The sequence below is a fragment of the Lipophrys pholis genome, assembly GCF_963383615.2.
Source record: "Lipophrys pholis genome assembly, chromosome: 5".
Taxonomy (NCBI): Eukaryota; Metazoa; Chordata; class Actinopteri; order Blenniiformes; family Blenniidae; genus Lipophrys; species Lipophrys pholis.
Window position 1 is genome coordinate 2,305,665 of NC_137628.1, and position 16,498 is coordinate 2,322,162.

Sequence of the window (16,498 nt, forward strand, 5' to 3'; positions counted from 1 at the left end):
GGAAGCTGCTGATGGACCTGGATGATCAACATCTGGACACGGACAAACAGATGAGACTTTACACCAGTGCAACTTACGTCTGCTTTATTTCCTCTTCATGGTCAACGACTAGATTTTTGAATGTTTAGTCGACTAATTGTGCCCCTCTGAGTGCGACGGGAAGTGTTACAGGAAGTAAAACCACCATGACCATGTGTAACTGTCGTGTTCACCTGATGTTCTCCAGGTAAATGGAGGCGCAGGACCGGAGCCGCTCGCCGTCCCGCAGGACCAGCCGGGTGGAGCAGGTGGTGGGACGATGGCTGCGGCGGTCTCGAGATTTAGGCAGCAGGTCTCACTCTCTGGGCAGGTAAACCCCAGAAACACCTCACTTTCTGTCCTGATTTCTTCCTCCACGTGAACAAGAGTTCTCTCAGTGGAGCAGAAGTGTCTGTGATGTAACTGAAAGTGACGTCCCGCAGAGATCGGGTTCCAGCGGATGGGAAGGCCGTAGAGTCCGGCGGCTCCGATCAGAGGAACTACCCCTTCCGCTTCACCGTGCAGATCCAGCGGGACGCCGGCATCGACTCTCACGGCCTCACGCTGTCGTCCCAGACGCCCATCGTGGTGCACGAGGTCACACCAGGTAATGACACACGGGAATACACAGAACAGTGCATGAAAACGCACATCCATTCACACAACAAAGTAGGTCAGAGTTGCTGAAAATGCACGTTATTTTTTAAAGGACCCCCGAAGTGGAACTTTTCGAAAATGCTCTGAGTCCGTCTCCGTGGAAACGGAGGGAAAACACAACTTTGCCTAAACACTGCTACCGCGCATGCACACCACGGCCGTAGTAACTAGTAGTTGTGCACATGCTCAGTAGAGCCAATCAGAACAATGTCTCCTCCAGAGTGTCATGACTCCCAGTCCATATTCTCCTGGGACTTTTATTTTGACAGTCACCGTAATAACAATCCAACTTGGTCGTCTGTCCACTAGAATGTCTGTGTCCTCCCATCGTCAGTGTTTAGATTGGATTGTGTTTGTGGATTGGTTTCATGACAACAACAAACTAGAACTTGCACTCAGTAGAGCGCATATCTTCGCCAACGCCACATTTGTTTAACGGAATCGAGTTAGCGTTGCCGGCATGTTAGCCGTTAGCTCAGGGGTCGACAACTCCTCCGTCCCTCTGCTGCGGCTCCTTGAGCCTCGGTCCCACTGTGTGGCGGGCAGGGAGGATACGGTTAGGCAAAGCGCTCCCAGACCCAACCCTGTTGCACATTCCCACCACAGAGAGTACGGTTAAAATGTAGGCGGGGTTGTAAACGACTCGTAACGACACAGGTATGTAACGTTATTACGCAACCATAGTCACAATACCAACGCGGGAGTTGCGGAGTGAAGCCATGAGCCTCCGTTCTCTGTGACACAGCTCGGAACACGTTCTCTTTCTGAGCAGCAGCGTCCGGCTCCCGCTGGATCTCCTCTCCTGTTATGGAGAGGAGCGTCTGCAGCTCATCGAAGGACAGTGCTGCTGTGGAGCGCCGACGTTTCAATAAACCGAGTCAACAAAACAACCAGTGAGCGCGAAGCAGCGCACGTAAATAATAACGGGGGTTCACTGCAGATGAGATCTTTTAATGTTGCAGGCTTGTTGAGAGTGACGATTGACAGTCAGTCAACAGAGGAACGATGCTGACGAAGGTCCTTCACTTCTTCATCTCACCACCACAGACAGCGGCAATTATTCATTTAACCTTAGATAATCAGGATCTACACAACAATTTGATGACATTGAATGCCTCATGGTTCTAAAAACTCGAACTCCCGTGAATATGGGCCGATTAAATAACGTAGTGGCGGCCGGGGGTGCGGCTCCCAGTGTGTTCTGTTCAGTGGGAAACGGGTCCAAATGGCTCTTTGAGTGTTGAAGGTTGCCGACCCCTGCATTAGCTCAGGTTGATGCTAACTAGCCTGTCAAGTAGAAACATCACTGTGTGAAACACTGAGCAGGGAGCGTCTCCATGGCAACAGATGCTGATCTCCATTGGATCTCCACGAGGTGCCTCTGCCATCCGCTTTGTATCGGACATTTTTTAACAGTTTTTTGAGATTTAGTCGGAAACGATTAACCGTTAAGCTGCCATAATTTAATCAATTGGTCCTTGGATGATCACAGATCATCCCTGAAAATTTCCTGCAATTCAGGTGAGTAGTTTTTGCGAAAAGTTGGTTATATACATACGTACGTACATATTGTACATACATACATACATACATACATACATACATACATACATACATACATACATACATACATACATACATACATACATACATACATACATACATACATACATACATACATGCCAATAAATAAAAACATGCAGACAAACAGCTACCTGTTGTTACCTTCTCGGCCAACTTCTTTGGCGAAGGTAACAACAGCACCAGCTAGTGGCCCAACATGAAAACTACATCATTTCCATCGATTCTTTCCCTTTCCATCATTTTCAAAATGTTGCTCTATAAAACTCAAACTTTTCTGAAACAAAAACCCAAAACGACCTTGGTCTCGTTATTCACTGCATTTAAAAGAAATATTATCTACTTATCTATATTTTTTTTCAGTTTCATTACCAACCTTTCATTGAATCTTTTGAATCTACTGCGTCAGAGGTTAATTGGTCTTTACACTTAATTTCACTGCTTTTGTGCAAAATGTAAAGTTCCAAACTGGAATATCAAGGTCAAGTTGAAGGTCAAGGTGACTCTATTGTAACTGGTTTCAGGGTTAGGGTGACACAGTGATGGTTTGATTTACTGAAGGTTTATAACTGATTCAGTGCTGAGCTCTTAACGTGGTATATTGTGGATAAAAGTGTAGTTTAGTACAAAGGTAAAAAGATAAAAAAGTATTTTAACTGTTGTTATTTTATTGCTGTTTGTCACTGTTGTGATAAAGCACAGATTTCTGGGGAAAACTACTTAAGACCAGTAACAAAATACAAATACTTCCTTAGTTCCTTAGTTCCTTAGTTTGTGTGTGTGCCTGGATGTGTATGGATGCTGACACACGTGTGGGAAACTTTGTGGATTAGGAAAGGTTAATACCTTATATAGTAGCTGTTTAAAGGAAAGTATTCTAACTGTAACTGAGAGTAATGTGACACTGAACCTCGCTGTGTTTATGGCTGAATTATAGCCGTAGAAGCGATGCAGCATTTCTCATAATGGACAGCAGAGGAGTCGCAGGAGATGCAGTATTTGCCCTTTATCGGGGAGTTGGTGTTTATCGCTGATTCAGCAGGTTCAGGTGAGCCCGGCGATGTCTGTTTCTCCGGCAGCTGAGGATCCGATCTCGCATCGCACCTGTAGATATCTGCAGGTTCTCCTCTCTTCCGTCTCTGCAAACACTCGCCTCCTGCCACTCACGTTCTGGGCGGGGGGGGGGGATACTGCGTCGAGCCTCGATTAACTCGTAAACCTGCAGCGCGCTGGTGTGACGCCAGCTTCCCTCCACAATAGGAGGAGCCAGCTTTAGCAACCACGCCCCAGAGCTCGCCTCATTACAGCTGATTTATACCTAAACATACTGTTGTGGCTCCGAAAGGCTAAAGCTCCCTCACCATCAATTAGTGGATTCAGTAATTGGTTTCGATAAAGAGCATTATCCCAGCCTGTTCGCCCCGTTGTCTCCAGAGCGGCACGCTTATTTTGCATAAAGTAATTCCCCTCAGCGAACAGAGGAGTGGAGCGGTGCCAGACCAATGCAGGCCTCCGGCCCGAGCGCAGAACAAACTGACAAAACTCAAACCCCCGAGGAGCCGAGGCTGAATGCTGAGGCTGAATGCTGAGGCTGCATACATGCACACAAAACCACACAAACAAAGGAAACAGGCTCTGCGTGTGTGCGTGTGTGCATGCGTGTGAAGCATCTAATGAGCAGGCAAAACAAATGAGGAGGGATTGAGAGAAGATTCACATCTTGGTGATGATTAATGCTCTCAGGCAGAAGTTCCTCTCGGGCTGCTCGCTGTCCTCAAGAAGCTCTTCCACTTTACTGCCTGTTTAGCTTTCTGTTACGTCATCAACGGGAAAGACTCAGTTGAAGAGAAGAATCAGGTTTCTTCTGAGGAGGAGGAGGAGGAGGAGGATGAGGAAGAAGAGGAGGAGGATTAGGCTGGAAATGTTCACACTGCCATTTGTGATGGAAGCAGTGAAAAAATTAAAAATGACAGGACATCTGATTACACTGTAAAGATAATGCAGTAGATTAGAATTACTGTTGTAAATGCAGTGTGTTGATACAGAGTAAACCCACTGCATAGAACGTATTTCTATTCACTGCATCTACTGCGAATAACACTCCTGTGAACAAAGGTCATTTACTGCCTCCCTCACTCGTCTCTGGAGGCCACAGCTTTTCTGCATTTATTTGATGTTTTTTTTTTTTAAACGAGCTTTAATGACAATGCAGCAGAGATAATTAATTTTCCCTCACTGCAGTCAAAATAACCAAACAGACCAGAACACAGAACAGAGTCTATCAATCAATCGCATTAATGGATAATTATTTTAATGTTTCTTACAGATGTATATATGAAAACTTATTAACTTGTAAAAATCAACGAATCCCTCTTCATCCCTCTTTTAATGTGACAGCAGCTCCAGTAGAACCTCCCGAGCTATATACTGTACGCAGTATCTTGCATAAGGAAAGTACTTAAATCTGTGCACAATCTGATGCAAACACACTGGAAGAATCAACGACAACTTGTTAAATATAATAAGAAGTACAGTTGTGTCCTAATGATGTATTTTATATTTCGTTCACACATATGTATGTACAAATGCACAATTGAATGACTGAGAATATATTTAAAAAATATCTTATTATAGTTAATCTTAACCATCTGTAAATAATTCACAATATCTTTGTATACACTCAAATATATATTTGAGTGTATACAGCAACTTCATTTAATTCCATTCCTTCATAGTTTGTTTTATCTACTTAGTAATCTACTTAAATGGCAGTAATATACCAATAAACAAACAATTGTATTGTTTTAGTGTTTTTATTTACTTTTACTGTTTTTGTGAATGTTGCTATATTAGTATTCTTATTATTTCTTTGCTGTTTTGATTGGCTTTGTTTTGTTTATTTTGTTTTGCAAACAGACTCTGTCATCAGCATTAACACATCGTTCATATTAAAGTAGTTACAGTTGTTATTGTTCATCGTTTTTAGTCGTTTAGTTGTTTTGCGTTGTTGTTGTTGTCGCTATACTTTCCAATTGTTGTTGTTCCGGTTCTGGTTTTAATGACCATCATTATTATTGTGGTCTCGATTGTTTTGTGAACCTTTGTTATTCCACCGGCTCTTGTCTCCATTTTTGTGCTTTGAAGTAAAATGATAGATGCTAAAACGTATTTATGCTGAAAGAAAAAGACAAAAGTCTGATTGATGTGTGACTGAAAAACAGAGCTGCAAATTCAATCCAGTGTTTCCTGTTCAGTCGTTCTGCCTGTCAATCACCTGGAGAGAGAGAGAGAGAGAGAGAGAGGGGGGGGGGGGGGGGGGGGGAGAGAGAGAGAGAGAGAGAGAGAGAGAGAGAGAGAGAGGGGGGGGGGGGGGGGGGGGGGGGGGAGGATCCCCTGAGGTGGAAGAACAGACCTCTCTGTCTGCTATGACCATCTGTTTCTACACACACACACACACACACACACACACACACACACTTGTGCGCCAGCATCCCTCCCAACGGAGAAATATGAATCCTTCAGCTTTTTCAAAGCTTTTATTGTTGCCTGCATCTGTCATCCGTCCATCCATCCATCATCCGTCCATCCATCATCCATCCATCCATCATCCATCCATCCATCCATCCATCATCCATCCATCTGTCCATCCAGCCATCATCCGTCCATCCATCCATCATCCGTCCATCCATCATCCATCCATCCATCATCCATCCATCCATCCATCCATCATCCATCCATCTGTCCATCCAGCCATCATTCGTCCATCTATCCGTCCATCCATCCATCATCCATCCATCCATCCATCTGTCCGTCCGTCCGTCCATCCATCCATCCATCCATCCATCCATTAGTCCATCCAATTACTCTTGTAGACATCAACATCTTGGGGCAGATTAAAATGATGAATTACTCCTTTACGTGTTAAGTAACTATTCATACTCACTTCCAGCTAAACTAACCATCACAGGTAAAAAACAATCACAGAAATCAGCACTTAATCGTGATTATGAAGAGACATTGGGAAGAATTTTGAGATTTTTTAACTATGAGTTGTGAAACTCAATGCTATTTTGAGCAGTTTTATACTTTCCAACGGCTTTTTATCACATAAAACTAAATTTAGTTGTGCTGCTTTATGTTGACTTAACAGTCACAAACATTAAAAAGTATCTTAAGAGATTCCAGACAAATAATATTTGGGAACCATCAATTTACAAGATAATCAATAGAAAAAAAGCCTCATAATGCAAACTTTTTGTATTTTATTCTTAAAATGTCGTGGTTTGTTCATTTTAACTAAGTGTTGTTGACATCATTTAATTCTAATGAGTTTGATTAAATGTTGCCCAGAGACAAAAAGCTCTGTAGATGATTTTTATTTCAATTATTTGACAGCAGGCTTTCATATTCAGTGCTGACAGACATGGAAACACAAATAATACAGTGAAGACTACGACAGAGTGAATTGGATGTTAATGTTCAGAGTCGCTGTGATACGAATTAATTTATGTGTCTGTTTATAATCAGAACCAAAATATTTTGCCCTTTTGCCAGCAAACCCATTTCAGATTGAAATCTGATTTATTCTGCGTTGGTGAGCAGTTTGTCGTCTCCGCATCGGCTTCAGCAGTAAACATGCAGCGTAGCTTCTGTCCAGAGACAATGATCCGAAACTCATTTACATCTGCTGAAAGAGAGAAAAGCATGACGAGGAGTGACGAGCACAGCGGCTCTGAAAGAGAAACACATGTTAGATTCATGCTAAAAATCTCTTGTGCTCTGGGAGAAGAGTTTGGAATGATCTGCTGTTTAATGGTACCTGAGTACCGGAGTGTCGCCTGGTACCGGAGCGCTGCCTGGTACTGGAGCGCCGCCTGGTACTGGAGCGCCTCCTGGTACCAGAGTGCTGCCTGGTACCGGAGCGCTGCCTGGTACCGGAGCGCCGCCTGGTACCGGAGCGCCGCCTGGTACCGGAGCGCTGCCTGGTACTGGAGCGCCTCCTGGTACCAGAGTGCTGCCTGGTACCGGAGCGCTGCCTGGTACTGGAGCGCCGCCTGGTACTGGAGCACCGCCTGGTACCGGAGCGCCGCCTGGTACGGGAGCGCCTCCTGGTACCAGCGCGCTCCTTGATCTTGGAGCGTCGCCTGGTACCGGAGCGCTGCCTGGTACTGGAGCACCTCCTGGTACCAGAGTGCTGCCTGGTACCGGAGCGCTGCCTGGTACTGGAGCGCCGCCTGGTACGGGAGCGCCTCCTGGTACCAGCGCGCTCCTTGATCTTGGAGCGCCGCCTGGTCCCAGAGTGCTGCCTGGTACCAGAACGCCTCCTGGTACCAGAGCGCTCCTTGGTACCAGAGCACCGCCCAGTACTGGAGCCCCGCCTGCTAATGGAGCACCGCCTGGTACCGGAGCGCCTCTTCGTACCAGAGCGCTGCCTGGTACCAGAGCGCCTCCTGGTACCAGAGCGCTCCTTGGTACCAGAGCCCCGCCCAGTACTGGAGCGCTGCCTGGTACCGCATCGCTTCAGGCCGAGTGGCGACCCTCACCAGGACATTTCATGTGTCCAGGTGGTCCTGCAGATGGTCGGCTCGTCCCCGGTGATCAGCTGGTGAAGATCAATAACGTCGCTGTCGATGACCTGACCCCGGAGCAAGCCAGTGAAATAATCAGGTACACACACACACACACACACACACACACACACACACACACACACACACACACACACACACACACACACACACACACACAGTTCTGAAATCTGAAACACAAGCTCCCACTTCGAGACACACGTCTGTAGCGATCAGCCTCAACATTATAACCACCTGTTTAATACTGTGATGATGAGGGATGAGAACTGAAAGGGTTCCCTGGGTTTCAATTCCTGAGAATAATCGGCCAGATTTTGCAAACGATTCCCTTGTGGATTTCAGTCCGAATGACATCAGCACCACCAGTGGAGCCAGCAGGAAAGATGGAATCCAAGTGGCACGAACTCTTGAAGTTTTGGATCCACTTCAGGAGACAGGATGACGACAGGACAACTTGCAATACTTGCAAAGTGGATATTTGGTCAAAGGGAGGGAATACGTCTAACATTTGCTCACAAAGCAACGTTTCTAATCTGCTCCGGAGTGAATCTCAGCCCAGCAGCAGCAGCAACTGAAGCATGTCCTCTGCTGTTAATACTGCAGGTTTTATTCCAACATGAGAATCAACAAAGAACTGAATCGTTAAGCAGAATTGGAAATGGAATCGGAATCGTGAAAACCTCATCGATTCTAATGTCCAGTAATGACCTCCATGAGAACGTCGTCTTTGGATCGTCTGATGCTTTAGGTCCTTTAAGTTCTGCATCTAGAATTACAAAGGAACACACACTGCACCATCTTAATGAATCTGTCCTGGAGTCAGAACCTCATCCCTCAGACCAGACCAGCTCCCTCAGACCAGACCTGATCCCTCAGACCAGACCAGCTCCCTCAGAGCAGACACTCTATTTTCCAGATCCGGTCCACACGTGTCCACGGTTGGCGCTTTGGGTGGAGGAGAAGTTTCAGCTCGGGAAAAAGAAACTGTACAAACAGACATGTTAGAGGTTATATTTACTCACTGCAGCACATTTTTCACATGAACTCACATCAGTAAAGACCTTTCTTTTTTATTCACTGTTGAACTGAGTTTAATTTAATTCTTTGTGAGGAGAAAATAACTAAAACTCAGCAGAGGCAGCTTGAAAAGCAATCCCAGGCCAAAGGTCACAGTCTCAGAGGCTGGTTAACCAACTAAAAACTCTATTCACAGTATTCATGCATACATATATAACTATGGAATGTTTTCTGAACTGGTGTTCTGCCGCAGTTTGAGCTGCAGCAGCTCGTCTGTCTTCACCTGGCCTAATAGATTCAGACCTGCAGGTTTTTACACATTCTGAGTCCAGCTGTTGTCAAACTCACTCAGACCGTCACACTTGTCCATTTTCCTGCTTCCTCACTTCTCATCTAATCCCATCCAGGAACAGAAGTCAAGTTATAAACTTCACCTGTCGGTTGTTCTAATGTTGTGGCTGAGCGACGAGTCCAGCTATGAGTACAAACGCACCAGAATCATTTGTAAAAATGGGGAAAGCATTCAAACCTTTCATGTGTTTCAGGGAGTGCCAGGAGACGCTGACGATGACGATCCTCAGGACGATGGTGGTGAGTTCTTCACCGCAGAGAAGCACAACTTTAACAAGTTGCATCAGAGTGGCTCCTCCTCCAGCTGCAGACAAGTTGAATGCATTCAGATCAATTCAGGTGTATTTATACCTGGTTAATTCCCTTCAATGACATGAGCAGACACATATAGGGATGCACTGATCCAGGTTTTTTCACTTCCGATCCGATCCTGATACCTGAATGTGGATATCTGCCGATACCGATACTATTCCGATACCAGAGCTCTGTTTGCTTTAATATTATTATTATCATTATTGTTGATTTTATATGAGGCTGTAATAAACTCCTCTCTACAGGGAAGCCTGAAATATACTAATGTATGCATGTATTCTCTTAGTATAAGGTCAGAAAAGGAAGAAGTACAAAGTATTTTTATTCCATTTGGACAATGTGGGGGTCTGCGTGACGTCATCATCTCATAATAAACTAGTTCTATCTTTAAAACCTCAGAATCTCTTTATTAATCCCTGGAGAAATTCTTTAGCAACGCAGCACCAACAGAATGTTTCCAGTTCTAACGCAACACATAAGATTGTGACTATTTTCAGGGAGTTTAGCGCGGAGTAGGACGCAGCTTCACGGAGGTGTGAACCGACTGCTAGAGCTGCTGTTCATTGTTTTGACGCAGCGGTCAGAGCTGTTCTCCTCGGGGAGCTGGAGTTTTAAAACGGTGACGTCTGGCTGCAGAGCGGCGCCTCACTGTACAACGGCTTAGCAAACATCCACGTCAATGTGTTGCTTTGTGGTGCAGCAAGCAGAGCAGCAGCAGAGAAACACTTGTGGTGTCATTTCAGCAACAGTGAAGCAGACGAGGCTTCATGGATCGGAAATCTCTGATCGGAAATTTCAGATCTCTGAATTACATTGGTATCGGAACCCGATACCGATACTGGATCGGATCGGCCCCATCCCTAGACACATATGAGAGTTCAGAAGAGAAACATTTTATCGGGAAGAAATCTCTCCAAGAATAAAATGTGTTAAAACCAGCAGCGGCCGTCAGGGCCTGGAAGGCCTTCTCTGCAGGCCGAAGAACAATATCAGAATCACACACTGATGTTGATTATATTTTGTCCATGAATACTTATTAAATAATTCCAAACTGTCTGTCCACTTCCTCTCATAGCTTCTCTCCTGTCTGTGCTGCTTCCAGAGGTGTACTTCCATATTAAGGCTTTTAACCAATCACATTTCAGCCATCACCTGTTGCCAGGGTAAAGAAATCTGCCTGAGGCCTTCACTTTCAATTCTGCAGGCGTCTGCAGTGTAAAACAAGCCTCAGTCGCTGCTGCTTCAACCAATCAGATTTTGATATAAGCCCTCTGATTGGATCGTCACAGAGTTCACTCTCCAGCGCTAGCTGACTGCATCTGTAGCGAGCTGCACGAACAAAAATATAGTTGTGTTGATTTAATAGAGGTTTTGTTAACCGACAATGACTAAAGGAGAAGATAAAGAGATTTGGTTGCAGAATTATTGTCAAAACCATTTTCAAGATGGACTTTTCCCAGAGGTCATTGAACGCACCACAGCAGTCAAGCGCGGAGGTCCGGTGCAATTTATCTGCGCTCACGACAAACTCAAAGGCAGGATTCAGGATTATGTTATTTGCCATTATATTATTTTCAAGACCACGAAAAGCTGACGTTTGTTCACCGTCCTGAACCCCAGAAGTTTTGGGTAAAGCATCTGCTATTATATGCAGCTGCAGCAGAAGGAGAGACGTGAAATTGGATTTTTTTTCAGGTATTTATTCTGGCTGCACAAGTATCTATCTGTAATGTAAAGGCTTTTTATACTGCATTTTTGCATGATAACATGGTTTTTGTAGCCATAAAAAAGTTATTGAGGGGTGGATTGACTCAGACCAGCACTAGTGAAGGCCTGGGTCTGAGATGCACGGCCCGCCACTGGTGAAAAGTCTACAGAAAAACGTCATGAGGAGCCAGCTGAACAACATCTCTGCCTGAAGCAGTTTGATTCTCCTTTAAAGACACAACCTTATATAAGACATGAGAATCACATAATCCATTTTGATGGAGGAAACACTTTGAATGGAGTGTTTCACGTGATTCTGAGTTCCTCCAAACTTTATTAGATCATTTTAAAGGGGTCATATTATTCAGCTTTTCAACACTTTCACATGCGTCTCGTTAGTCCAAAAACTTTGTATTCAAAGTTTTTTGCCCCAAATCCAGCTTTTCCTTCATTCTCCTCCATTTGAATATTGGATCATAGGAGCTGCATTCAGAATCTGCTGTGTCTGTGTGAGCTGGACTGGCTCCACCCACACATGTCTATCTTTGGAAGAGGAGGAAGTACTTCCTCTCATGGTGCCATGTGCCAGAGCAGAGCTGCCAAATTGTGGGAAGAGCCAAAGGGTGGGACTGCCTTAATTCTGATTGGCTAAACCCCCGATGACACTATATAGGGTTTGATTTCTGATTGGCTGGTTGGAGCAACACACTTTTTAAAAACTGAAACAAGCCAGGGACAGAGAGGACAGACTGTCTTCACTTCTGGGACGTCAGTCCAGGTATGGGGACGATTATTACTGTTGGAAAACCAGTAGACAGTCAATTTTGCACAATGTGACCCCTTTTGAAGTATTTTCTCTAAGTTTCAAACTCCGCAGTGTCGTCCTGTCCAAACGTTTGACACTGTGTTGTTGTAGGAAGTATTATTCCTTCCCTACATTCACTCTGGTGCAATAGCATGTCCGGCGTTCGTGTGTGTGCATGTGTGCACGGCCACGTGCTCTACATGTCCAATGTCTTAATACACCAGGGATATAAACCGCTGTTGTCAACAAACCCATTAATCAGAATACTAGTGGGGCTTGGGGTCAATGCTAACCACGGCGCGGTCACCAAGGTCCCACCGCTACATCACGCCGCGCTGCGACGACACGTTACAATCTGACACACACACACACACACACACACACACACACACACACACACACACTCCTCCAGACACACACCTGCTTCATCATGATCAGTCTATATGTGTGTATTTATTGTCTTTGTGTAGCTGTGTGTGTGTGTGTGTGTGTGTGTGTGTGTGTGTGTGTGTGTGTGTGTGTGTGTGTGTGTGTGTGTGTGTGTGTGTGTGTGTGTGTGTGTGTGTGTGTGTGTGTGTGTGTGTGTGTGTGTGTGTGTTGACTTGATGTATGTGTTTCCACTGAGGTGAGGTGGATCAGTAAATAAATGGCAGCTCCTCAGTGACTCTCATCAGGCTTTGCTGATTGAAGCACCTTCACAGTGATTCATCGCTCGCAGCTCCTCCAAGAAATCATTAACAAGCTTTTAGGAATTCATGGGTAATATTCGTCTGTGTCAGGATGGCTGGCTGTAAGAAAACATCCGGAGACGTCTCAACTGAGCGAGGTTAATTTCATTCTAATCAGACTGTGAAGATAAGAGGAGGATTATTATTCAACAGCTTCTTTTGCTTCTTAAATCCACCAGCTGTGTGTGACTGTGCAAAACACTGTTTATGTCTTTGTTTTCTTGCACTCAGATGTAGAATGAATTATGTGGCACTTTAGGAGAAAGTGGATTTGGATGTGCGTTTTTGTGTTAATCTGAACCTTTTAATTATGGAAACATCAGTTTATCAGAAACACTCTCCAGCATCTACTCTGCACACTGTGCATCTTATTTCAAGTCCTGTTCTTGAAATAAGATATTTTGCCTTTGCAAACTGGATCATTAAGCTATAAGCATCGCTGCTGTGTGCTGTTTGATGAGCATCCAGATTATCATCCAGAGTGGCTTCCTTCCACTAACATCCAGATTATAGAGGGTCTTCCCCCACAAACATCCAGATTATAGAGCATCTTCCTCCACAAACATCCAGATTATAGAGCACCGGCTTCCTCTAACATCCAGATTATAGAGCATCTAACTCCTCTAGCATCCAGATTATAGAGCATCTCCCCCTCTAACATCCAGATTATAGAGTATCTAACTCTAACATCCAAATTATAGAGCATCTAACTCCTCTAACATCCAGATTATAGAGCATTTCCCTCCACTAACACACAGGTTATAGAGCATCCCCCTCCTCTAACATCCAGATTATAGAGCATCTCCCCCCAACACCCAGATTATAGAGCATCCCCCCTCTAACATCCAGATTATAGAGCATCTCCCTCCTCTAACATCCAGATTATAGACCATATCCCCCAACACCCAGATTATAGAGCATCCCCCCTCTAACATCCAGATTATAGAGCATCTCCCTCCTCTAACATCCAGATTATAGAGCATCGCCCTCCTCTAACAACTAGATTTTAACTTGATGAGTGAATCAGTCATTATTCTGACCAACACAGTGTTTACAGCTCAATGCCACAATAACACAAATATAAACCAAATAATATAAATCATCATTGAGAGAAATTCATCAAAGTTACTTTTCCAAATAATAATCTTCATTCAGTGAACTAGTAACTTCATGAGTATTCTTCAAACAGAGTGTCCTTGCTGTGATAAAACAGTACTCGCCACTCCACCAACATGCGGTCCTGAAATGAGGCCTCGTTGTTCAGTGTGTCGACTCTCCTCCATCTCAGGGCCCCAAGTCGTCCTTCATCACACCGGAGAAGAGAGCCAAGCTGCGCTCCAACCCTGTGAAGGTCCACTTCGCCGAGGAGGTGGAAGTCAACGGCCACTCTCAGGTCAGCTTGGAAATAATCCCGCTCTGTCCGCGCTGACTGCTTCTTCCAGGGCCGACAGGACGAACCGTGATAAACGTATCCGGGATGTCTCTCTGGGAAGCGAGTTAACTCACCCAGACCTGCGTGATCCTGATCAGCATTACTACGAAGCAGGTTACCGACCCGCTAGTTCAACCCAGAGTTTTACCTCCAGGATCAGAATCCTTCACATGAGAGGGGCGGAGTTTGCAGCGTCTGGCCAATCACACACATGGAGAATCCCTGCAGTGACAGAACATTGCTGACTTGTTGATGCGTGACCTCATCAGATTATACCAGATTAATTCATCGGACAATACAAACAGGCGGCACCGCGGTCGCTGAGTTTCACTTCATTACAGCAGAAACGTTTCAGGCTGAACTTCCTCGCTGCTCTGCTCTCAGTTTAGAGTTTCCATCCGGTTGTTTTGAGGCTCAGTTTCCTCCGTGTGAGTGTGCTTTGTGTTGGAATATTAATTCATCGCCGTGACGACAGGAGCAGTTCTGCGTTCCATAACTTCATGTTTCTGCAGTTCTGTCAGGTTGTGACCATTATTATTATTAAGCTCATTATTCCAGATCAACCCTCGTGGAGATAAACAGGCTTGGAACAAGTAAAGAACAAAAACGTCCTTCGAAGCCTCAGTGACCAGGATTTATTTTATTATGTCAAGAATTTCACTCTAAAAACTTTCTCATCTCCTCTCCGCTGAACCTGCTCACCAATCACCATCATTTAGGAATGGGCAGGTCATTTTCCAAGCGATCTGATTGGTCAGGAGGCGGAGCTGTTAGACTCACTGTGAACTTATCAAGAACATAACCTGGTCCGGAGCAGATTAAACATTCAGAGTAAGTTACCGTGGTGATTTATCCCGGAGAGAAGTGAGCGAGTATCGCAGTATTAAAAAAAAACCAGGGTTAATCCCTGGAAGTTATCTTGATGGGAGATAATCCAGCGTCGTAGTTCTGGTCATCGACATCGTCGACATCGTGTTTCCGCTGATGTTTCCTCAACAAGAGAGACAACAGGGATGAAAAGAAACAAGCACATCTGAGTGTAACCTGGTTAAAAATAGAATACATTTCTTCCTTCTTCTAAATATCTGGCAGATCTTCAGTATCGGCGGGGTTTTTTTTTCATTGTACTGAGAAACTGATGCTAATGCTGAGGAATCCTGTAACGACTCCGATATGAGCACAAGTCTCTATTTCTCTGCTTTGTTTTTGAAAGTTCTGGCTCCATGAACCGTGGACTTTTGGTTATAAGAAGCCAGATCCAATCAGCAGTGAGACCATGGGATGGATTCATATCGAGGCGTGTCGCTTCATAATGGGTCTGTTTGATTCCACACCGTGTGCAGTTTCTGTTTTGGACGCTTCCCTCTGGTGGGTTTGGGTTTTCCGTTCCGACAGCGGATGTGAAATTAGCTGGATGAGGGAAACCACAGCAGCCATTACCGATGGGCCAGAGAACACGGATCGATATCCGCCGCATCCGCCGTCCTAATGTCTGTGATTACAAGACAGTGAGCTGCAGATCGGATGGACGAGGGCGGAGCGCCGCTGTGGAGGAGAGGAGGAATGGGAGGGGGGGGGGGGGGGTCTGAAAATCTGCGTTTCAACTTGAAATCGTACTTTCATCAATGTTGCATCGCATCTCGGTGTCTATACAGAAAAACACTTTCTAAAATCATGAGAGAACAAGGAAGAGGAAGAGATGAGTCACTGCGAGGAGACAGAAGAAGGCCAGAGGAGGATGTGGGGAGAGGAAACGCTCCGGGAGGAGCCGAGGCTGACATCAGGCTCCTTCGTTCTGTCGTAATGGTGAACGATGACCCGCTTCTCAAAACCAATCAAATGTTTCAGACTCCCTGTCTGTGGCAGCCTGAAGCACATCAGTCCTCAGCCTCCGCGTCGCTGATGAACTGTAAATCTCTCAGGTGTCACCACGCTCGGATTTCCGTGTGACGCTCTCCTTGACCTCTGACCTTTCGTTTGGTTTGCAGGGCAACTCGCTGCTCTTCCTGCCCAACGTGCTGAAGGTCTACCTGGAGAACGGTCAGACCAAGGCCTTCAAGTTCGAGCCGGCCACCACAGTCAAGGTACCTCAGCGTGAAATATACTGAAATGCACCCAGAGGTCAGGGGTCAGAGGTCAGAGGTCACGGTAGTAATTAGAACCCAGCAGTGCATCCGGAGATGATGATGGATGGCTGGATAAATGGACAGATAGTTCATAGAAAGGTGGATGAATAGACAGTGAGATGATAGAAAGACATTTTGATGAGACTCTGGAGCCTCCCGCTCTGCATGTTGCTGAA

General features: G+C 45.3%; 1 protein-coding gene across 1 annotated transcript in view; it reads left to right on the forward strand.

Moving 5' to 3' along the window:
- The window catches only part of frmpd1a (FERM and PDZ domain containing 1a), a gene marked incomplete at its 3' end in the record, with an annotated part of 57,856 nt that overhangs the window by 26,765 nt on the left and 14,593 nt on the right, over positions 1 to 16,498 (forward strand). Inside the window, exons 3-8 of the mRNA XM_080463563.1 lie at positions 227 to 349; positions 462 to 625; positions 7,821 to 7,923; positions 9,407 to 9,452; positions 14,053 to 14,157; positions 16,185 to 16,280. Coding sequence (XP_080319689.1) covers positions 231 to 349; positions 462 to 625; positions 7,821 to 7,923; positions 9,407 to 9,452; positions 14,053 to 14,157; positions 16,185 to 16,280 — 633 coding nt within the window. The 5' untranslated portion in view covers positions 227 to 230. The remainder of the gene's footprint in view (positions 1 to 226; positions 350 to 461; positions 626 to 7,820; positions 7,924 to 9,406; positions 9,453 to 14,052; positions 14,158 to 16,184; positions 16,281 to 16,498) is intronic.